The sequence below is a fragment of the Chiloscyllium punctatum genome, chromosome X (genome assembly GCF_047496795.1).
Source record: "Chiloscyllium punctatum isolate Juve2018m chromosome X, sChiPun1.3, whole genome shotgun sequence".
Lineage (NCBI taxonomy): Eukaryota > Metazoa > Chordata > Chondrichthyes > Orectolobiformes > Hemiscylliidae > Chiloscyllium > Chiloscyllium punctatum.
Window position 1 is genome coordinate 32,485,787 of NC_092791.1, and position 24,258 is coordinate 32,510,044.

At 41.5% G+C, this 24,258-nt stretch overlaps 1 protein-coding gene across 3 annotated transcripts in view; it reads right to left on the minus strand.

The window, feature by feature from the left end:
• The window catches only part of timeless (timeless circadian clock), a 62,729-nt gene that overhangs the window by 27,664 nt on the left and 10,807 nt on the right, over positions 1 to 24,258 (minus strand). For all 3 annotated transcript variants that reach the window (XM_072567050.1, XM_072567048.1, XM_072567049.1), the window contains exons 4-17: positions 22,810 to 22,924; positions 18,710 to 18,772; positions 18,263 to 18,364; positions 15,442 to 15,597; positions 14,575 to 14,708; positions 13,084 to 13,171; positions 11,689 to 11,865; positions 10,320 to 10,537; positions 9,510 to 9,613; positions 7,570 to 7,739; positions 6,348 to 6,473; positions 4,963 to 5,114; positions 764 to 861; positions 554 to 674 (exon numbers count right to left, since the gene is read on the minus strand). In XM_072567050.1, coding sequence (XP_072423151.1) covers positions 554 to 674; positions 764 to 861; positions 4,963 to 5,114; positions 6,348 to 6,473; positions 7,570 to 7,739; positions 9,510 to 9,613; positions 10,320 to 10,537; positions 11,689 to 11,865; positions 13,084 to 13,171; positions 14,575 to 14,708; positions 15,442 to 15,597; positions 18,263 to 18,364; positions 18,710 to 18,772; positions 22,810 to 22,924 — 1,824 coding nt within the window. The remainder of the gene's footprint in view (positions 1 to 553; positions 675 to 763; positions 862 to 4,962; positions 5,115 to 6,347; positions 6,474 to 7,569; positions 7,740 to 9,509; positions 9,614 to 10,319; positions 10,538 to 11,688; positions 11,866 to 13,083; positions 13,172 to 14,574; positions 14,709 to 15,441; positions 15,598 to 18,262; positions 18,365 to 18,709; positions 18,773 to 22,809; positions 22,925 to 24,258) is intronic.

Here is a 24,258-nt window from a genome sequence, read left to right on the forward strand (position 1 = left end):
GTGGGGGTAGTATTGGAGAGAGGGCAGAGAGAGAGGAAGGACGGGGTGGGGTGCAGAGAGAGAGAGAGAGAGACAGACAGAGGGGAGAGGACTGGGGAAGAGGGAGGGTGGGAGAGAGGGAGAGACAGAGAGAACAAAGAGGGAGAGAGAGGTTCAGCCATAATAGAACAAGAATAAGGGATGGTGCAGTGGTTAGCACTGCTGCCTCACAGCGCCAGGAATCCGGGTCCAAGTCCACCCTAAGGCGATTGTGTGAATTTTGCACGTTCTTCCCGTGTCTGTGTGGGTTTCCTCTGGGTGCTCTGGTTTCCTTCCACAGTCCAAAGATGTACAGTTTAGGGTGGATTGGCCATGCTAAATTATACCTATAGTGTCCAGGCTAGGTGAGTTAGTCATGGGAAATGCAGGGTTACAACAATAGGGGAGTGGGTCTAGGTGTGATGCTCTTCAGAGGATCGGTGTGGACTTGATGAGCTGAATGGCCTGCTTCCATACTGTAAGGAATCTATGAATGTTTAAAGAAAAAAAAACAAGTATTTCTGAAATGTATTACCTCTTCAGGTAATCCAGAAAATTAAATTCATTTTCTGTAATCCTCACTGATTCAGTTTCCTCCTCTTCTATTTCTTCAGCGTGGAAGTCATCAATTTCTTCAGCCTCTACAGTGGGCTGCCCTGTGGGATGCAGAGAAAAAAATTTGATGAGGCTTCAAAAGTATTTCCAAAATTCTGAACACCAAAGCGACAGCTGCTAAAATACTTACTCGGTAACTTCGCAAACAGTATTTGTTTCAGCAACTCGGACTCCTCCTCAAGTTGCAGGTCAGAAGAGCCAAAAACGTCACCTTCAGGCCATACTTCCCTGTGGGGTCAACCATTAGATTAATAACCAACGCACAGAATCCTTATGAGTTCAACATTCACTCTGTTTCATCTAGATTACCAAGTTAATTAAAAACGAAGGCAGTTTGGAACTGGATTCAGACTACACAAACTCATCTTCCATGTCACTTATGGCCATCCAGCTGGATTGACAGCCAAACCAGTGAGTGAAAAAGCAGCCTGCTAACGCACTGCACTACTCCACTCCTTTCTGCCATCTCTTTCAAGCATTTTTAATCCAATGTACAGTATAGTCATACCACTTGTGGATGTGGCAGTCTTGGAAGAATTCACAAAAGGAAAATTTGCAAAGGACAGACATATTTTATAATGGGGGCCAATTGGTTCTATTCCAAACAGCCAAAATTTGATATGTACAGGATACAGCAAAAGATGAAAGACAATATAAATAATGCTTTTAGTGCCTATAGAAATGTCCTAATGGAAAAACTGTTTAATATAATGAGAAATATATAAAATGTGTCACACTTCCCCTTATTGCAACAATGTTCGCAACAACAACAGACACACGTTCAAACTCTCCATTAAGCAAGTGGCACTTTTTAGTTCAGAAAATATAGTACATCATGGACACTTTCCATAATCTTAGATTTTAAAAAAAAGTTAATTTGGGCACCTTATGCAGTGAACTAAAAAACACCAGAAAAATCTCCACAGCAGTCAATTCTCAAGTGACACTGTGAACGCGATTACATAACTATTTCCTTGATACTACAATCCCCACTACAGCTTTATGGTTGCACTTTCTACTTAGGAAAACACATAAATGACACTGCAATAAAAGCCACTCCTATGTTTTAGATGCAGGACTTGAGGCAAGGTTAAACCCAGTTCCACTGTCAACTTAAAATTGCAGCAACTCCCAGAAAGCATGACAGAGAGAAAAAGAAGGAAAATAAAAAAGAAACATTATAGAGAGTCATGTTCTTCAGTAGTTATCCCCGTGCTCATTGACATTTATTGGTTCTTGGACCAATGCCTACATTTTACAATTTTAAAAATGTTTCAATACCACCATACCCTTATGCCTCGCTATCATTAATCTCCTCTAGCACATACAACCCTCCAAGATGTTTGCATTCCTCCAATTCCAGCCTGGGAATTATCATTGACCAGAAACTCAACCTAGACTCGCCACAGAAACACAGTGGCTTTAAGAGCAGGTCAGAGTCTGGGAATACTGTGGTGAGTAACTCACCTCCTGACTCCCACCTGTTCACCATCTACAAAGCACAAGTCAGGAATGTGATGGAATACTCCCCACTTGCCTGGATGGGGGCAGCTCCAACAATACTCAAGAAGCTTGACACCATCCAGGACAAAACATTTAATTGGCCCCACATCCACAAACATCCACTCCCTCCCCCACCGATGCTCAGTAGCAGCAGTGTGTACCATTTACAAGATGCACTGCAGAAATTCACCAAGGATCCTCAGACAGCACCTTCCAAACCCATGACCACTACCATCTAGAAGGTCAAGGGCAGCAGATACATGGGGACACCAAACCTTGCAAGTTTCTCTCCATGCCCCTCACCATCCTGACTTGGAAATATATTATTTCTTCAGTGTTGCTGGGTCAAAATCCTGCAACTTCCTCCTAATAGCATTGTTGGTCTACCCACAGCAGATGGACTGCAGTAATTGAAGAAGCTAGTTCACCATCACCTTCTCAAGGGCAGCTACAGACAGGCAATAAACGCTGGCCAGCCAGTGACACCCATGTCCCATGAGAATGAATTTTAAAAACTCGCCTGATTTCCATCACTTCAACCTGACAGCCATGATTTCAGCTGGCTGAGTCCCAAGTTCAGGAATTTCCTCCCTAAATCCACTTCTAAGATCCTAGTCAAGATATTTTTGCTCAGCTTTTGTCAGCTGTCCTGATACTTTGGTGTAAGGACGTTTTCGATTTATGCTGCTGTGAAATACCTTACATTTTAGATATGTTAAAGGTGTTAGATAAAAGACGATTGCTTTCTTAGTATGAGAGCAGATTCTGGGTCGACTCTCTCGGCTGGAATGGTCGTTCAGGTAAATAGAGGGAGGTACAAATGGAAACCTAACCAAATACCTCAAAAATAAAAAGCAAGCAAGAGATGCAAAATGTTTGACAGGTGAAAATTACAAAACACGCATTATATTCTCAAGTGCTGCTTTTTGACTTTTGAGTCACCTTTTTCATTCTCACTAACTCACTTATTTGGTGGTGCAGTCACATAGAAACAATACCTTCCACATTTGTGTTGACACAGAAAAAGCTTTCTTCTTCATTCACCCACCACCACCCCCCCACCCCCCCCAACTCCAAACCAGCAAACAGCCCAAATGACCCTGAAAAAAGCAAGCCCATCCTAAAAGATCTGGTCCCCAGCAAAACGCACAGCTTTTGGGAAAAAGGTGACTCTGCCACCGCCCCCGCCAGCTCCTTCATTGCTACCACATGCAGTTCCCTGGACATTCTGGTGGTTTTTGGGGACACATTCGCTCACCACCCCCATGTATTTGGAGTCCTGAATCACAGGGATAAGAGTGACTGAATACAAAAGTAATACAGAAGTTAATAATTGAAACAAAAAGATCTGAAGTATTTTGTGGAAAAGAATCATGTAATTATTGCACTTTAATGATCTGTAGTGAAATACAAATACTTTGCGGCCATTTTTAAATGGGTGCAATTATTAGATGTAAGTGGGTAGAAACATTAGATTTCCCTTTTTTTACCTTCTTTTACCAACAAGTCTATGGACCAATGCAGGTATAATAAAATCATTGAAGTGGGCTCAGCATTTCAACACATGTCCACATTATAGCACATTAAACAAGGTATGTTAAGAACAGGTTCAAATCAAAACTGATCAGCCAAAGTGTGGGGTAATGTCCATATCTGGCCACGTTCCATGCAAATTTAATACCAGTAGCAATCATTTAATAAGCATTGCAGTCTCCGATTATTTAATTACTGGATTTGTTCACTTATTAACAAGTTAAACTGAAATCATTGAACCAATAAACTTTTGAACATTATCTATCACACGAAAAATTGCAACAATGCCACGACAGGAATGCAGCTGGGCTAATCTTTGGAATCTTGAGTTGAACAGTCCTCTGATCTGGCCAGGTTACTGAACTTGTAGTTACCTCATTATAAAGGAAGAGAATTGTAAGGCAGACTTGATGGGCTGAAACGACCTATGCGTGTACCTACGTTCACAGGATACGAACCCAAACAAAGGGAATAAGGAGGTCAGGTTTTGCCTCCTTCATTTGACAGCAAACACAATCAGATGCTTATGTCGTGTCAGCAGAGGGCTTGGGGGCCATGGAGTTCTGTCATTTTTGTTGTTCTTTTGTAATTCAGCTGTCCTTTGTGCTCAGTCTCAGAATGGCTGTCAGAAGCATGCACTGACTTGTTTACTCACTGTTGAAAATAAGCGTGAACCTGCGAAGGCAGGATTCTAATGGACTGCGATGTTCCTCAGCCTAGCTCTACCCATGCATTTGCATGATGCGGCCATATATTGCCTCGGCTGCAGTGGAACCCTCACAGCTTTTTAAAGGCTATGGGTGCCATTTTCCAAATTAAACCTTACCAATATCCATTAAGTTTTCTGGCCAGAAACAACACAGAGGCAGCTGCATAACCTCGCACCTTAAGCTCCAGGTTTGGGGAACATGCCTGCCTTATTCTCCACTTCTATTATGAAACCTGTCATTAACACCCAGCAAAAAGAATTCCACTCGTACAAAGCAAGTAGGTACTTGGCAACCTGGCGTGTCCTACTTGACCAATGATTGCTGTTGTTTTAGTACTGTCAAAAGCAGCCAGTAAGGGGAGGCAATGGACAGGATCAATCATGAGCAGAATAAAACACATGCTCATGATGTATGTGACAAGTAAAGCAGAAGACTGTGGAAAGGAAGAGGCAACGATAGAAAAAACATTTCAAATTGTGGAATTTCATAGTCAAATCGTCAATAATCTGCCATTTGGCCAAAAATGTCTCATCCTCAAACTCAGGATTTTGCTAATACTTCAAAGCTCTTAAAACACAGTTACCGTGCAGCTCGGAGAAGCACAAGAGCCTCTGCAGCTTTGCCAGCCAAGAGTGCATCTTGAATATGAATCATTGCTTCAGCACGCTGCTCTTCCACAGGGATTTCCAAAGTAGCATCAAATGGAACAACATCGTCAGGGAGAGGCTCTTGACCCTGGAAAACAAACACATTCAATTCATCAGCTCAGGAAAGCAGCAATGCTTTGTGCTGGAGTGGAATTGGAGGAGATGGATCATGAGGACAAGGGGAGGTCAACAACTTAGATAGTTCAAAACCTTGGTTCTACTGCAAGAAGGACTATTAGAAGGAATACAGAGAGTTCAGATGGCAAGCATTCAATGCATTTTTAAAAAGTGAAGTACCAAGGTACAGCACTGCGGTGCAGGAAGGATTTGTGCCAGCTTTTCATTTAGACACCAGCCCAATCAAGCAGTTACTATCTTGCTTTATTTCCCCTTTCATCCAAAACCTCAAGACAATGTTAATGCCTAACTCAAGATATTGCACTTAAGTTTCACATCTGCCTCCTGCTCTCCAGGAGTCAGCTATGGTTCAGCAGTTAAACACCGACATCAGTTAGAAGGTCAGTGGCTCAAAACCTTGTCAGGATTTGAGCACATAACCAGGCTATCACTTTAGTACTGCATCTAGAAGGTGTTGTATTGTCAGAGGTGCAATCTTTCAGACCAAACATTAAGCAAAAGGGGCATCTTTCTTCTCAGGCAGATAATAAAAGCCCAAATGGCACTATTTTGTAAAAGAGGTGCGTGTGTGTGGTTGCTGATTAAATTCTTTGTGACATTTTGCACAACTCGTCTTTCCTACATTGAAATAGTGACTACACTTCAAGTGCACTTCAGTCAATATGAAACACTTTGGGATACCGCCCGATAGGAAAAGACACTTTATAAAAATGGAATTCCTTTCTTTATTTCTTTTACTTATATCTACCTTCCCTCACTATATACCCATTAATCAGCATAAAAACCAACTTTATCCTTGGTCGGTTTTGAATTGGTCGCAGCAATGAGGATCCTGGCACCAAGAAGATCCTGCCCTGATCACTTAGCAGTGATCTCATGGACACTGGGTGAGGTCTCAATCCAGCTGGACTGTTATGACTACCAATTAGCAGATACCCTGCTAACATTTACTGTCTAAATTCATAAATGAAAGATGTTTTTAGGTTTGGCATTGAAGGACATCTAACGCCTGTGACACCACATTTCAGTATGTCTTAGAACCTTTAGGGAAAAATTATACTAAGTGAAGAAGTATCCTCGCTCTTAACCATATCACTCAAGAAATACATCTGTCTGTTCTTCAGCAACACGGATTATGACAATGGCCTTATCAAAGAAGACTTCAGCTATATTAGGGATATACCTCTGCACTCTTGTCAAGCTGCTCCAGTGTCAGTTTCCAGATTTCCTCAAGTTCTTCTTGGGATTTTTCTGATGAAGTAGAAGCAAGTTTCTTGGATTTTGGTTTCTTCCTTTTGAGCTTCTTTTTCTATTTCAACAAACAGGAAATAATCAAACAGCCGCATCATGAGCAACAACATTCCACTAGGTCTTTATTTCTAATCTCCTCATGGTCTCTCACCATCCCTCCCTACCTCCACAACCCCTACAACTCTCTCGCATCTCTGAACTCCTTCAATGCTGGACTCTCGCACATCCCCTCAATTTCCATCAGTCCACAGCTGGTGGATGCATCTTCAGTTGCCTGGGCCCTAAGCACAAGAATGCCCTTCCTAAACCCCCATCCTTCAAGATGCTCCTTAAACCTCACCTCTCTGACCAAGCTTCAGTCACCTGTCCCTAACATCTCCTCAGATGACTCGATATCAATATTTCATCTGATAAAGTTCTTGTGAGGTCTCCAGGGGATGTTTTACTATGTTGAAGGTGAGATATCAATGAAAGTTGCTGCTGCTGTTGATTCCATTCTTGCTTTCAGTGATCTTACAAATGAAGCTTTAAGAATATCTGGGAGAAGAATTGATTAACTTCACAGACGCACATTTTTTATACAGAAATTTGCCTTATTGCAAGCTCCCCAGATCTTGGAATGTGCTGAACTTTCTGACCTCAGCTTACTGGTTGGAAAAACAAGCCAAGTTTTCGGCATGGACACCAGGCAACGACAGGACTAGGCTCGACTATAATGTCAAGATTAGAGTGGTACTGGAAAAGCACAGCAGGTCAGGCAGCATTCGAGGAGCAGGAAAATCAATATTTCAGGAATGATGAAAGGCTTTTGCCTGAAACATCGATTTTCCTGCTCCTCGGATGCTGCCTGACCTGCTGTGCTTTTCCAGCGCCACTCTAATCTTGACTCTGATCTCCAGCATCTGCAGTCCTCACTTTTGCCTATTCGACTATAATGTCCTCCAGTTAAAACAGGCAATACCCATTGGTATGATTTAGGGGGTCTGACGGATGTTACTTAGTACTCCAGAAGAGACTCTACAGCTTTAGGAAAGGATGCAGCTTAAAAACCTGCCCTGAAAGCTCATCATTAGTTTAGGAGACAAACAATTTGCAAAAATATGTAAATTCTGTAAAATGTAAAGCACAATATACAAGCCAAAGACAAACATTACCTGCACAAAAAGGTTACTTCTGCCTTTACAGAATTTCTCAATCATCCGGATGAAAAGGTGGGTTGTTTCAATGAGATCCTTCAGGAACGACTTGGGCTGCTTGGTTGCATCGTATTTTCGGAACAATGTTAAGAATAACTCTCGGAATTCCATAACATAGAAGATATTACCTGCAGGTGGAAGAAGTTAGACAATCACCAACCAACTGGATATGCAGATTTCCAAATGAAACATGTGACGTTTGATAGACAAGCTTTTTCCCACACAACCTTTTATGTAAATTATTTCCATCATTTTCCCTTAATCCTTTCTGCTCAAAATGGAGAACAATTTCAGTTTCTCTAGTTTCTGTGCTAGTCCTTTGCTTTAAGCATCAACTCATGAACCACGTTGACTGAGGCTTGCTTAAGTGGGACAGGGTCAATAGAGGAAACTTGCCATTACAAATGAAAATGTTTCAACTATTGGCTTGTTAATAAAGAAATTATGCTGGAAAAAAAAGGTTAAGATTTCCCATTTAATGGACATTCTTCTTATAATAGGTGATCTCCAACTACGCCACCACCAACACAGCTGCTAAAAGCATGCAATAGCATCATCCTCGTAAGCAATTGGCGAACACCATGTGAAAGCTCCCAACAGTGGTACAACTGCAGAAAGTAACTTCGTAAAGGAATAATGGAGAGGGAGAAGAAAGGATCGTGACAGCATGTCCGGCATCTCAATGATGACAACACTAGTACTACCTTGTGAAACAGTAAGATAAAAGTTTGTGTGTGTGTGTGTGTGTGTGTATATAAAACATGCAGATTTTCCTTAAGGGCTACTTGTCCCTCTGATCATTTATATCCCTCTTCCCTTTCCTTCCACACATACACCTCAAATCAATATCACATTCTTCAGCCCAGACTGAGCTGGTACAATTCAGAAACTCCAAACACCTGAACTGAGCATTGAACTGACCCCAAGTTTGCAATGGCACTGCATGAGGCCTGGACTTAACTTATTACAATGGCAATATCAAACCAAAGGCATGAAGCATTACCTATTGATTGTAAAGAAGAAATCCAACTGCTGACAATCTGTTACACACAAAGAGACACCAGCACATACCTTTTGAGTCATTCCAACAACCAGATCCCAACAGATGCTATGGTGTCTCAGTGGTTAGCACTGCTGCCTCACAGCGCCAGGGTTCGATTCCAGCCTTGGGCAACTGTCTGTATGGAGTTTTCATGTTCTCCCCGTGTCTGCGTGGGTTTCTTCCCACAATCCAAAGGTACGCAGATCAGGTGAATTGGCAGTGCAAAATTGTCCACAGTGTTCAGGGATGTGTAGATTGGGTGCATTAGTCAGGGTTAAATGTAGGGGAATGGGTCTGGGTGGGCTACTCTTTGGAGGGTTGGTGTGGACTTGTTGGGCCGAAGGGTCTGTTTCCACACTCTAGGGACTCTAATTCTCATGGGAGTCATACAATCATGACTTCCTGGGCTAGGTTTACAGATGAATAATGGGCATGAGATGCCAGAGCACAGCACAGAACGATATCAAAAGTAAAAGTTAGCCGGTTGAGGGCAGGGTGGAAGGAACATTCCATTTTACAGGCTTTCAGGTCATAGAATCACAGAATCCCTACAGTGCAGAAAGAGGCCCTTCGGCCCATTGAGTCCATATCAACCCTCTGAAGAGCATCCCAACCAGACCCATCCCCTACCTTATCCCTGTAACCTTGCATTTCCTGTGGCCAATCCACTCTAACCTGCACATCTTTGCACTGTGGGAGGATTCCAGAGAACCTGGAGGAATCCCAGGCAGACACAGGGAGGACATGCAAACTTGAGACACATTCTGAGGCTGAAATCAAATCCGGGTCCATGGCACAGGTCAAACATCTCTGCAACTTATAAACTGGATTTTTATGGCATTTTAAAATATCATACATTTGATAACTCTGGCACTCTCTCTCAGATTTTCATCCTTGGAGTGATCCATTTCGTTGATTGTATTGAGCAGTTCTTGGTAAGCTTTCAGCGCAAGATGCATTCTGAGTAAAAAGAAAGAGTTGTTTTAAAGTATTGTCACTTATTTTTTGGTTGCATATTAGATGATACAAACGACTGTGGCAGGTCCCACAGTTAAAGAGGACAGATGTCTCACCAATGTTATCTTTGCAATTATTGGGACTGTAGAAAAAAATTGAACAAATTGCACTTTTGATACTAAGTGGGGCAAAGATTTTCTCACACATAGTTTGAACCAGTAACCAGAGCAGGCTTCATCCAAGAGGTATTTTAGAAGGTATGGAATAGCAGGTGATAATGTTATCAAGGAGACAGTGATAGTGTAGAGTCAAAAAGAATTAGTCAATGCTACTCCATATACTGCCTGGTGAAGAACTGAGCAAGAGGCCAAGAAAATACCAGGTCAAATCCAATTTGTGCTAACAATATTAGAACACCAGAAACACAATGACTGGATGGAACAATCTTGGATTAATAGAAAAAAATGTCAGGGCTTCCACCATAGTAATGTAACAAGAGATAGCACAGGACCTTACCCCACAAAACAAAGTGAAATTCAGATAAAAATGGACAAGGAAAAATAAATGACATTAGATAAATGCAAAAGAATAGAACCCAAGAGAAGCTAAATGTGCCCAATATTTCATCTCTGCCCCATTCACATTTATAAAAACAATTGCTAAACTAAGAGGTCTCAATATTTTAATAACTGGTATTAATCCACCATACCGTCTCGACCAGGAACCAGCTGCTGTCTTGTCAGTCAGCATCATTTCATAGTAGTTAGTAATATTTCGCTCCACAAAATGAAATGCTCGAATGCTGACAGTTTCTGACACTAGCTCAGGACGGAACTGGTACACCCGGTTGAACTCCATGAAGAATGACACTGCCCAGAGGTAGTAGGTCTCATCAAACTGTTGCGCCTTCTCACGAATAAGGTTGTCCTGGAAATGGATGGAGCACACTCTGATACATTAAAAGTCTCTTCATTCACATACAATTCCTGTTTAGTTGCATCTTTCAGTTATGTCTACCTGGGAACATTTAAAGTATGTCAAGCTATTGAGTTCTCCAGCTCACCTCTCCAAGAAAGGTCACACTGTGCTCTTTACGTTCAAGTTAGATGGCCTCATTGAGAACTCTCTTTGAGCAGCTGCCCATACCAGATTACTTAGATCTCACTAATAATAGGGAGGATTGAGCAAACACACTTCAAAAAGAATCCTAATAGCAGAACTTGCACATTAGCTAAAGACCTTAAACAAAGCTTCTTTGAATAAAAGTTTTGAGTTCACTAATACTTTCGAAAATGTAAATCTTCCAGGGGAAGGAGAGGTTATCATCCTGTTCCTCAGGTAGTGTTCAGTGCCCTTCAATCATCAACTGCTTGATCAATGGCCTTCCCTCCATCATGTTCACTGATGATTACATAATGTTCAGTACCACTCGCAACTCCTGATACCACAATTCAGATATTGAGACAGTACGTGCTCAAATACAGCGAGACCAAGCCATTATCCAGTTTGGGCTGACAAGTGACAAGTAACATTCATTACACATGAGTACCAGGCAACGACCACCTCCAACAAGAGAGAACCTAAATTGCCCTCTTGACAATTCAATGACGTTACCATCACCGAATTCCCCACAATTAACATCCTGGGGATCACCACGGATCAGAAACTGAACTGGACTTGCTTTTAAGTGCTGTGGCTACAATTAAGTGGATCAGAAGATAGGAATACTGCAGCAGGTAACTCCTGACTCCTCAAAGCCTGACCATTGTCTGAATGGCACAAGACAGGAAAGTGATGGAATACTCCCCATTTCTCTGGATGAGTGTAGCTCCAAACATACTCAAGAACCTCAACACTATGCAGCACAAAACGATCCACTTAATTGGCACCACATCTACAATCATTCACTCCCTCCATAACCATTCAAACAGCAGCAATGTGTACTATCTCCAAGAGGCATTGCAGCAACTCACTAAGGTATCTTGGATAGTACCTTCCAAACCTGCAACCTCCACCAAACTAGAAGGACGAGGATAACAGATGTCTTCTTCTTATGTTTCTTCACATCTCAAACTTACCTTTACTACATACATGAGTCGGTTGTAACAGTTTTCTAAGAAATCAAGACAGAATTCGTTCAGGAACAGTCTGACATTCATAGCAGAGCGGTGTTTCTTCTCCACCTCTTTTGCTGCTTGTTTTCTTTTTGGCACTCTGTTAATGTTCTTGCCAGTGTCATGGCTGTAATTTTTCAACTAAGAAAATGCATAAATCAAATATTAAATGATGAAGCTGATTAAGTAAAGTGAAAAATCAATGCACAATACCTCCTATCCAGTCTGGGTTCTTCTCACACAGTTTCAGATGTTCAATGCCCTAAAATGGTGGCTCTGGTCAAGTACGTTTATCAATGCTTTACAAGAGTTGGCTGTATATTTAAGATTGCAGCTGTGCACACTGCCCATCAATGGGCCTGAGCCTTGCCTGTCAACCCCTGACTGAGTGGGCAGTCGGTCCTCCTATACTGAGAAAAGTGCACAGTTTGCAACACAGTCGGTGTTCAACTTCTGAGTACCTTGCGCTGGTAACTCTGACAACAATGACATCATAGAAATCTGTCAATCAACACAGGAACCATAATGGTCATTGTATTATTTGATTTTCCAACTGCAATATAGGAAAACGTATCACAGAACGTGGTACAGAACCCAACAATTAAACAGTGTCAAAGGGGATAAAAAAAGCACAGAAAACATTCTTGCCCCAGATGACTATTTTGTTATACCCATTAGAAAGATGGAGAGCGTACATATCTGGTGAGTGGGAATGGGTTCAGCTGTGACCCACACTTTCTAAACTTGCATGAAAGGTTTGGGAGAAAAATTATTTTGGAACATATGCAGTTACTGAACCTGCATCATGGGATTTCAATTATGCTTTTTACTCTTTTTTCTTAAAAACAGCACTCATTCCTTAGGGAATAATACAATACAACCAACTGTCAAAGGAATTGTTAAAACTGTTACTGAATATTAACAACCACAAGCAATATAAATAATATTAAAGACAGATTTTTCACTTATATTCAAGAATCTCAGGTTTGAAAATACAAGTCACCCAACTTCTTTTGATCAAACAAATTTTTAAAACCCACTACAATACATATCAAATCAAGATTGCCATCGTTTGTGCAAAGAAACAAACTTAGTTTGAAAATTCAGTGTTGAGAGCATCTTTGTCAAGGTCAACATTTATTGTCAGGTCCAATTGCCCTCGAGAAGGTTTGCAGACTGATAACAATCAAAATAAAGACAATGAAAGACCTAACCCTAGATAGTGCATCAAAACTTCCTGTAATATTAATGCTTAGACTTTGTTTGCTATTATGTCTCTTACCCTACCGAACTGGTTGGCATAGCTGTAAGTGGGAACACAGTAAACAGTTTGTAAAACCACTTATACACACCACTTACTTTGTGGATACCCAAGTGGCAAACAACATCTCTGTCTGCAATTGACTTCAAGCCTTGTATGAGATATGTACCGCCAAAACGAGAATGCCTAGAACAAATAAAGTCACATTTGGTAAAGAAGAAATCACATTCTCAAAAACACTTCCACTTCAGTACTTGTGCCCTTTTTAGAATCAATCATCAGTTTGCCTGGGGAAAAAGTAAAGTAGCAAGGTTCACAGTGGGGTGGGAAGTGCAGGGACAGAAGAAAACGTTGCTAATTCCTGGCCTTTTGTGTTCTTAGTAATAGCAGCTCATATTGAGAATGACACAAGGAAACAAATATTTCACAAAGAAATGTTAAGTGATGTCTCTTTTCCTATACAGAAACCCGAATGAGGGACTTGTTACCTGGTCCACCACTCTGAACCCTAACAGCCCACATTAGGAAGAATGAAGTGCAATCCACTTGTGATATCTATCATTTCGGTTATCAAGGTCAGTGAGGCTAGTCAATTAATTCAGCAGAGGACGTGTCGGAGATTGTTTTCCTTGATCCAGCAAGACAATTCTGAAGGAGAAATATTTTGGATGCAAAAATCCGAATATCTCAACAAATGGGTCTCTCTCAAAGGTTTGCTCTGTCACAGTACAATGGTTGAAAAGCATTATTAAAAATATTATGCACTAAAGTACATAATATACCAATGCTAACATTTTTTAGTCTTATTTATGTCAATACTTTATCAGCTTAGTAAAATATCCTTCCAACAGGAAATTTTAGAAAAAGATATTTTGTTTTTTTAAAAACTAGTTCATGGGATGTGGGCAATGTTGGCTAGGCCAACATTACTGTCCATCCCTAATTGCTCAGAGGGCAGTTGCTGTAGGTCTGGAGTCACATTAAGGCCGGACCAGGTAAGGATGGCAGTTTCCATCCCTAAAGGTAAACCAGATGGATTTTTCTCTGACAAATTGATAATGGCTTCATGGTTGTCATTAGACTCTTAATTCCAGACTTTTTATATTTACATTCATAATTGATTCTGCTATCCATGTATTAACTCAGAGCAAGTACCATTGCCCTATCACCCTATGCTTTCTGATCTGCAGTGGCTGCTGGTCAAGTGACACCTTGATTTTAAAGTTCTTGCCCATGTGTTCAAGTCCATGTCCTTGTTCCTCTCTACTTCTGTAATCTCTTCCAGCCCCACAGTATATGTGCACCCCTTGACTCTGGCCTATTTGCACACCCAATTATAGTTGCTTCACCACTGAGGGCCATTCCTTCAGTTGTCTAGGCCACTAATTCCAGATTTCCCTCCCCGCACCACTCCAGCTCTCTACCTAATTTCTATGGTGCTAGCACTTGCAGGGAAAACACGTGAAATTAACATGTTGGTTCCTCTCTATTACTTATACTCTTTCAATTCAAGCATGGCACTCTGGTTTGTGAGAAATGCCTTCTGCAACACAAAACCTGGGTAATATTTGACCCATGTGGAGTCTCACCTGGTTCCTCTTTCAAAGGTTCTTTGCTTCTTTGTGGCTAACTCTCTCTGCTTTAAGATTTCAAGCTCTCTGGAATCCTTCTCTTTCTGCTCCGTAGTTTTTGCTTGCCCTGTCATGGCAAGTTGGTCAGGTTTCTACAGGAAAAATTCCCAAAGTAATTACTCTGTTCAAATACCTCACTCCATTTTCCAAAAATCGAACAGCGACCAAGAACTTTATGTTTTCTGCGCCATTCTTAAATAAGTGACTTTTGTGCTGACAACTCAGTTGGTACATACATAATTAAGTATGCTATGGAGTCACAAACAGCAAGCCCCATATTCAATACTGCACCTCCACCAGTCTCAAGAAACAGCAGTGGAAAAATATAACAGTTTGCTTCAGTACCTTAACAAGATTCAGTGATGGCAAAACAAAAACATATCAAATTAAACAAACATTCAAACCCAGGACCACATGGGAACCTGCTTCCAGCCCTTTGTTAATGTCACTCACTACTGAGAGATACTCAAAAGCAGCTCAGGGTAATTCTCTCCTTAAGTGGAACACAAAGGAGGAACGACTGGTATTTATGTAGCACATTTCATAACATGAATATGTCCCAAAATGCTGAACATCTAATTGAGTCCAGTGAAGTGGAATCACCATTGTAAAGTAGAAAATGTAACAGGCAATTTGTACAGAACAAGATCCAAGAAAACAGATATTGACCAGATCGTCTAGTTTTGTTTTTATGCTGAGTAAGGGATTGGATTTGGGCACTGGGGATAACTCTCCTGTTCTTTAAAATCTTGCCACAGAATTCTTTGCACTCTCACTAATCAGATTCTGTTTTCCCCTCTGCCCCAGACCATATCCAGTACTGACCTGATCTCTGAACATGAGGGAGATTATTTCCAGAATGTGCATGGCCCACTGTTGCTCCTCCTGGGAAGTTGCCAGAAACTTAATGAGATCATCCATCCCACTCATGTGCATTGCCCACAACACCTTGTCATGCACGTTGGCATCATCAGCAATATTCTTTGTAGAAACAAAAACAGGCACAAACAACAGAAAATGTTTACAAAATTACACTCAAGATTGATCACTCAAGTAGTAAAATATAATTGAGATGTGATGTTGCGACGTTTAATTTGTTTAGTAGCCCGCATGTTCTGTTTCTAAAAATTCATTTCAGCCATTTTCACCGAGCAACAAAGTAGTTCTGACAATGAAACAAAACAGAAAATGCTGAAAACCAACAGCAGGTCAGTTAGCATCTGTGGAAAGAAACAGAATTAATATTTCAGGCTGAGACAACCTTTCATCAGAATCCTTCATGTTAGAGTCATCAAGTCATACAACACGGAAACAGACCCATCAGCCCAACTCATCCATGCCGATCATGTTTCCCAAACCTAAAGTAGCCCCATTTGCCTGCATTTGGCCTATATCTCTCTCAACCTTTCTTTCCAGCTATCTGTCCAAATGTCTTTTAACTGCTGGAACTGCACCTGCATATACCACTTCCTCTGGTGTGTGTGTGTGTGTGTGTGTGTGTGTGTGTGTGTGTGTGTGTGTGTGTGTATGTTGCCCCTCAGGTTCCTTTTAAGTCTTTCTCTCTTACGTTAAAATTATGCCCTCTAGTTTTAAACTCCCCAACCCGAGGTGAAAGACCTTTGAATCACGTTTTCCGTGCCCCTCACGATTTTATAAATCTCTGCAAGGTCACTCCTCAATCTCCCACGCTCCAGGACAAAACGTCCTAGCCTCTTCCTGTAACTCAAACCCTCCAGTCCTGAAAACATTCTGGTAAATCCTTTCTGCACCCTCACCAATTTAACAATAGCCTCCCGATAGGAGGGTGACCAGACCTGTATGCAGTACACCAAAAGTGGCCTCATCAACATCCTGTACATCTGCAACATAGTTTCCTAATCCCCAAACTCAATGCTTTGACCAATGAAGGCAAGCATGCCAAACACCTTCTTCATCACCCTGCCTGCCTGTAACACCATTTTCAAGAAAATATTGAGACGATGTTGTGGCTTTACGAGGTTATTTTGCCCTGGCCTTTTTAAAAAACGTGTTATGTTTTTTAAAAGAAGTCTATGAGAAGATAAACAACTTGTGAAGCCATTGGCTGTTTTTCCTGACGGCTGGAACACTAGAAGCAGCCTGAATGGGCATTGTCAAGCTTCCATCCACAGAACCAGGGATTTTTAGTTTTCAGCAGCAGTTGCTGTTGGGGGTCTTGAAGAAATGGAAGCTATTTTCCCCTCTCTCGATTACAGTCAAAAGCTGGGGGTTCTCTTCCTGGACTGCTGGATTGCAGGGGAGACAAATCTGCTTTCTGACTTTGCCTTTTGCCAAGGGTGTGTTTATGGGATGTTACTATATTGGAACAGTTGACTTGTAATAGTTACTGTATCTGTTATTCTGTTAAGTTTTCCAACAGATTTGTTATTCCAAGTTCTTCTTTCTTTTGTTGTACTTTAACTATAGTGCTTGAATAAGTTGTATCTTGCTTAACGTCAAGTAGTTTGACCAATCAAATTGCATCTGGATCACAGCACCTGACATTTATCTTTAAAATAAGAAAACCTTAGGGTCTAGGCTATCTTCTTAATATATTTTGAGGGAGTCTGGTCTGGCCCATCACACTATGTACCTGAACCCGTAGGTCTCTCTGTTTGAGAACACTCCACAGGGCCCTACCATTAATTGTGCAAGTCCTACCCTTGTTCGTCTTATCAAAACGCAACACCTCACACTTATCAGGCTTAAACTCCATTGGCCACTTCTTGGCCCACTGGCCCAGTTGATCAAGATCCCGTTGTACTCTTAGATGACCTTCTTCACTGTCCACTAAACCACCAATTTTGGTGTCATCCACAAACTTATTAACCACCTTCCTATATTCTCATCCAAATCATTTCTATAAATGACAAACAACAGAGGACTCAGCACCGATCCCTGCAAGGTCCTGATGAAGGGCTTTTGCCCGAAACGTTGATTTCGCTGCTCGTTGGATGCTGCCTGAACTGCTGTGCTCTTCCAGCACCACTAATCCAGTAACCGATCCCTGCAGACTACCGCTAGTCACAGGCCCACAGTCCGAAAGACAACCCTCCACCACACCCTGTGTCTCCTACTGTCAAGCCAATTTTGTAACCAACTGGCAAGCTCTCCTAGGATCCCATGTGATTTGATTTTATTAACTAGTCTAACATGTGGAAGCTTGTCAAAGGCCTTGCTAAAGTCCACACAGACACCATCTATCACTCTGCCCTCATCTACCATCTTGGTCATGTCCTCAATCAAGTCTGTGAGACACAATTTCCCTTGTTCTTACAGCTTGTACTTTAACTCATTGGTTTACAGGTAGTTAGGACAAATCATGTTGATTGATAATTGAAATTACCACATTGTCAAAAGTCCTTCAACCTGTTCACAAAAGCCACTTGTATCTAAAGTACCTGCAAGCAACGGTCTTCAAGAGGTAGGCAATTGTCGGCCAATTCACTTTTTTGGGAGATAACAGAATACCCTTTTCTTTTAACGACAACATAGAAATTAATATATTAGCTTGCCCACTATTGAACCCATAAGTGATAAATAACAGAACAAATATAGTCAAGCAACAAAAGGACCATAAAGGAAAACAAAGGATCTTGAAGGCTATTGGCTAGTTGTTACAACAGACCTTCTCCTCCTCAGGTTCAGGGGGTACATGTAGAACATTTCGAACCAGCAACAGGATCCTTTCAATCAGTAGGTTATCCTCCTCCTGCCTCTGCTCCCAATCCTGTTATACAAACATCATCTGTTAAGCAGGGAGAAAAGAACTTCACAACCAAGCAGCATTTGTTTTTGACAGCAAACAATGGACATCCACCTGCAGAGTCCTCAGCAACAGTCAATGACTAGTAATCAAGAGCAGAAATATGGGGCCATATTCCCTCTCCTCTCTAACCCAGGGAGGTTGAAGCTAATTGTAGGAGCCCAACTCCTGTCCTGCCTAAGATTATTAAGCCACACACCAACAAAAAACAAAACATGTATATGGCTGCGGAGCACAGCAGTTGGTGTTTTTAACCCACTGGGTCATTTTCTTTTTTAAACTTTTAAACAAATCTGAATTTTCACTTACCAGCTGTAAGAGATCATAGAGTTTTTCACTGAGCACTCCAAACACCTTTTCATCTGCAAAAGCCTACAAAATAAAAAGTGTTTTAACTACATTTGACATTAGGAGTACTTCAAAAAATACTGCAATTAAATTAAGTAATTAACGTCTTATTGGGGTAGCATGCTAGAATTCAAGCCTTGCTATCCCAGAAATATCACAAAAGTTAAAGATTTTAAAGAAGTACAGAACAACCTTGATTATCGAAATGAGACGGGCAAGGAGTATTTTGTTTGGATAACTGAATGTTCGGATAACTGATTGTTCAGATAATGGATAACTTTTTACGGGACCTTGAGCTCTTGTTCGGATAATTGATGTTTGGATAACCGAGGTTGTTCGGCACTTAACATTTCCTAATTTACCAGCCTTTTTAGATCCAAGTTGACAGAAAGCAAGGACAAGTTTTCAATGCTAACAAGAATTGAAGGATATTGTGAAACTTGAAAGAGCTCAGAAAAGATTTACAAGGATGTTGCCAGGGTTGGAGGGTTTGAACTACAGGGAGAGGCTGTTTTCCCTGGAGCATTGGAGGCTGAGGGATGACCTTATAGAGGTTTATAAAATCATGAGGGGCATGGATAGGATAAATAGACAAAGTCTTTTCCCTGGGTGGGGGAGTCCAGAACTAGAGGGCATAGGTTTAGGGTGAGAGGGGAAAGATATAAAAGAGACCCAAGGGGCAACTTTTTCACACAGAGAGTGGTACGTGTATGGAATGAGCTGTCAGAGGAAGTGGTGAAAGCTGGTATAATTACAGCATTTAAAAATCATCTGGATGGGTAAAGGAGTAAGAAGGGTTTAGAGGAATATGGGCCAAATGCTGGCAAATGGGACTATATTAGGTTAGGATATAGGTCGGCATGGACAAGTTGGACCAAAGGATCTGTTTCCATGCTGTACATCTCTATGATTATAGATTTTAGTCACAGGTTAACAATTATTAGCTGTCCTTTCCAGGAGTCCATAGGCTCCTGGCTATAGCATTCATTCCCAGAAGTTGTTCAGCTACCTGGGAGCTAATGTCTCAGTTGTTTGTGTTTCCTTTCTTCATTCACAGCATGAAGGTGTTGCTGACTATTGCCCAGAGGGCAGTTAAGAGTCAACCACAGTGCTGTGGGTCTGGAATCACATGCAGATCAGGCTGGGTAAGGGTGACCATTTCCTTTTCTAAAGGACATTAGTGAACTAGATGGGTTTTTCTGTCAATCGACAATGGTTTCATGGTCATCATCAGACTCTTAAGTCCAGAGTTTTCAAAATTGAATTCAAATCCTACCATCTGCCGTGGCAGGTTCAAACCCTTGTCCCCAGAGCATTATCTGGGTGTCTGGATTAACGGTCCAGTGATAATACCAATAGGCCATCTTCTCCCCCCTTTGTCTGACAGGCAGAAAGTTTTGTCATTGACAATTGGTCACCGCTCCAGAGACCAATGTTACTGGCTAAATCTCACTGGGGCATGCTTCCTGGTGCCAGTTCACCTGCAACTAAACTTTCCCCACTGGTTGAAGAAACAACAGTGTAAACTGCACTGACAATAACACTGGTAGCTTGCTTTTTAAAAGCACAGTAATTCCTTCCACAGTCCTTGGATTTTAAAACAGTCCCTTACCCATTTCAGTCCACAATCAAAAATACAGAAAAAAAAAGTCTTTCCAATTTTCAGACTAAATATCCCGACTGAAAGTCACTGCATTCCCCAATATGATTTCTAAATTTCTGACAAGTTAGGTATCTCCCTGACCAGGTGTCCTACCTCTTTTGGTCACTCTTTAGGAGGACTTGGTTGTTGATTTGCAAATAGTTGCGAAATGCTGCTCAAAATAAGTATGAATCAGGATGGTTCACCCTTCCTGCTGCCCAATGAGCCAGCACCAGAGCTCCAGCCATTGACCACATCCCCCACCAAAACACAGCTGAGCTCAGTAACTCTTCTGGCTGCATTTGACAGACACAAAACTGACTCCTCCCTCATTTAGGGAACATTTTAGATAGGAACTTTGATGAGTGTTAGTCCAAGTGTATAGGTTTTATGCGGGTCTGTGCAGCGAATGTTGATCAGCTATTCAACCATGTATGACATCATCAATAAGTTTTGCAGAGTCAGGAAGGAGAGATCACATCCAGAGTGAATACACAGCCTGAGTGAGTACATAGTTTGGGGAATTTGGTGGCAATTGTGGGAGTTTCGTGCAGAGCGGAAGAGGTACCTTTTGCTTTTTTTTTAACTCATAATTTAAGGTTTTGTTTTTAAAACAGGACAACTGAAACCCAGGATCAAGGGCCCAGCACAAGACTGATATCACACGTAAACCACAAGTTCATTGGCTGGTATTAGCTACTAATTTGACAATTATGAGTTACTTGAATTGAATTGAATTTATTGTCACGTGTACCGAAATTCAGTGAAAAGCTTTGTCTTGCGAACAATACAGGCAGATCACATAGTTAAATACTTTCAGATTGAAGGTAAATAGGGGAATATTTACAGGCTACAAACTAATAGACCACTAGAGATTTATAAAAATCAAATTAAGAACTAAGTAATTAAAATAGAGATGCCAGGCCAGGCAATGTGTTGTACTGCATGAGGTGGGAGCTGGTGGTGCCCACTGTAGTTCATAGTGATCACATCTGTAGCAAGTGTTGGTTCCTCGAGGAACTCCAGCTCAGTGTTACTAAGCTGGGGTCTGAGCTTCAAACACTGCAACACATCAGGGAGGGAAAGAGTTACCTGGACACTGTTTCAGGAGGCAGTCACACCCCTTAGTTTAACGACTTCAAATTTGGTCAGTGATCAGGGACAGGAGGGGTGTGACTAAGAGCAAGGCAGGTAGAGGTATCTAGGAGCCTCGGCCCTTGAGTTTATCTAACAGGTTTGAGATTCTTGTTCCCAGTGTGGATGACAGTGGGGGCTGTATGCTAACTGACAATAGCACTTTGGTACAGGGAGCCATTGAAGAGAGGGGACAGGAAAGAGAAATGTAGTTGTAATCGAGTATAGCATTGTCAGGAGAACAGACACTGTTTGCTGTGGCCAGGACTGAGAGTCCTGAAGGCTGTGTTGCCTGGGTTCAGGATATCTCATCTGGGCTGCTTAGGAACTTGGAGTGGGAGGGGAAGATCCAGTTATTGCGGTCCACTTAGGTACCAATGATATCGGTAGAAAGAGGAAAGAGTTTCTGCTGAGAGAATACGAGCAACTCGTGGCTAAATTAGAAGTCAGAACAAATAAATCAGGAGATAGAAAAGGCATGTAAGAAAGGTACCATTACAATAATCACAGGACAACAGATCGGTAGAAGGGGGAGATGCAATGAGACCTGGGTGTCCCTCATACACCAGTCGTTAAAATTAGATATTGCAGGTGAAGCAGGCGGTGAAGAAGGTAAATGGTGCAATGGCCTTCATAGTGAGAGGATTCGAGTATAGGAGCAGGGATGTCTTGCTGCTATTGGATAGGGCCTTAGAGAGACCACCCCTGGAGTACTGTGTGCAGTTTTGGTCTCCTTATCTGAGGAAGGATGTTCTGGTGATCGAGGGAGTGCAGCAAACGTTTACCAGACTGATTCCTGGGATAGCAGGATTGACACATAGAGAGATTGAATCGGTTAGGACTATATTCACTGGAGTTTAGAAAAATGAGGAGGATCTCACAGAAAGCTATGAAGTTCTAAAAACAGTAGGCAAGGTAACTGCAGGAAGGATGTTCCCAATGACCAGGGAGTCCCGAACCAGGGGGTCACAGTCTAAGGATATGGGGTAGACCATTTAAAACTGAGATGTGGAGAAATGTCTTCACCCAGAAAGTGCTAAGCCTGTGGAATTCACTGTCTCAGGAAGCTGTTGAGGTCAAAACATTGAATGTTTTTAAGAAGGAACTAGATTTACTTCTTAGGACTAAAGGGATCAAAGGGTATGGGGGAGAAAGCGGGAATGGGGGACTGAGTTAGACAATCAGCCATGATCATATTGAATGGGAGCAGGCTCAAAGGACCAAATGGCCTAATCCTAACTCCTATGTTTCTATGTAAGAAGACTGATTTTTTGTCCACACTCACCTCTTTGTAGTCCTGCAGATATGAAACCACTTGCATAAAGTGATGTCTGAAGGTAGGGTTGTCAGGAACCTTCCCAAAACATAGAAGTGCTGGCTGTGTTAGATTTACCAATAATCTAGAAACAAAACACAGGGGTGGAAAAGACCAAACATTACACTGCGCTACAAATGAAAGTCAATTATTAAAATTGGTATATTCCCATAGCTTCCACTCAAAACAGCACTGTCAAAAGTGTTGGAGATTTTTATTGTTAATTACATCTGAGGATCTGAAACCTGAATACAGGCTGAGGTAACTAGTTGTTGTCAGGAACAACCGCTTAACAGATGTTCTTAATAACTTACATGGCAATAAAATGGCTTCTCGATGCAAAAAAAAGGCAAAATGGCTTCTAGGCTGCAAATTGACAATTCTGCTAAAAGCTGCATAAAATGGCTTTTAATTCTGCTATAGCTGCATAATTGACGAATTACAGTCTGCTTCAACAGAAATTAGCAGACAATGCTCCCTTTACAATATAGAAATAACCAGACTAGATAAGATGTTACTGGCCATCTTAACTGACCTTCAGATGCAGGTGCAAAGACTCGGTTAGTGAGATAAGGGTGGCCTGAGGGTTGGAAAACAAAGTTGGTTTCCAGGAAATATCATTGGACCAAGTAACTGTCAAATAAAGCAAAATTGTGTATTGATTGGTAACTCTCTGAATGTATTGTGATCATAGCATGTACCTTTTTTTTCAGAAAAGTATAAAAATGTCTTTGTTTTAAGCAATATGTGCAGCTCCTCAGATCTTTTGTACATACTCACACCCCCCACGGGTCCAGATCTTCACATCTACATCTAATGCGTGCCACATCATATTTTTAATGGGACTTTCCTGTTAATAGGATAGTTCTGGGTGCTGCAGCTCCAAGCTCTGGCCACCAGGGGGAATTCCTAGACCAATGTTTCCTAAACATATTTGAGTCATAGAGATGTACAGCATAGAAACAGACCCTTCGGTCCAACCCGCCCATGCCGACCAGATATCCCAACCCAATCTAGTCCCACCTGCCAGCACTCGGCCCATATCCCTCCAAACCCTTCCTATTCATATACCCATCCAAATGCATCTTAAATGTTACAATTGTAACAGCTAAGGCAGTAACTGTGCAGGTTCTCTCTGCACTGTCCTCACCATGGGCTTCCTTTGTCTGCTATTCTCCTTTTTAAACTGCTGTTGTTTTGATTTTTTTTTTCCCCGAAGTTCCAAAACAATGCAACAGCATATAAAACAGTAATTGCTGCTCCTGGAATTCGAGGAAATTACCTCCAACACCTAAAATACCTCAAAAAAAGGAGCAGCTCTTACAGCCAGAAATTTTTCCCTTCCTTCATCTTGAATTACCCATTACCCAGAACCCTCCCACAGTGTCCCCAGTCAGCGGTTTGAAAATTTATTACGAC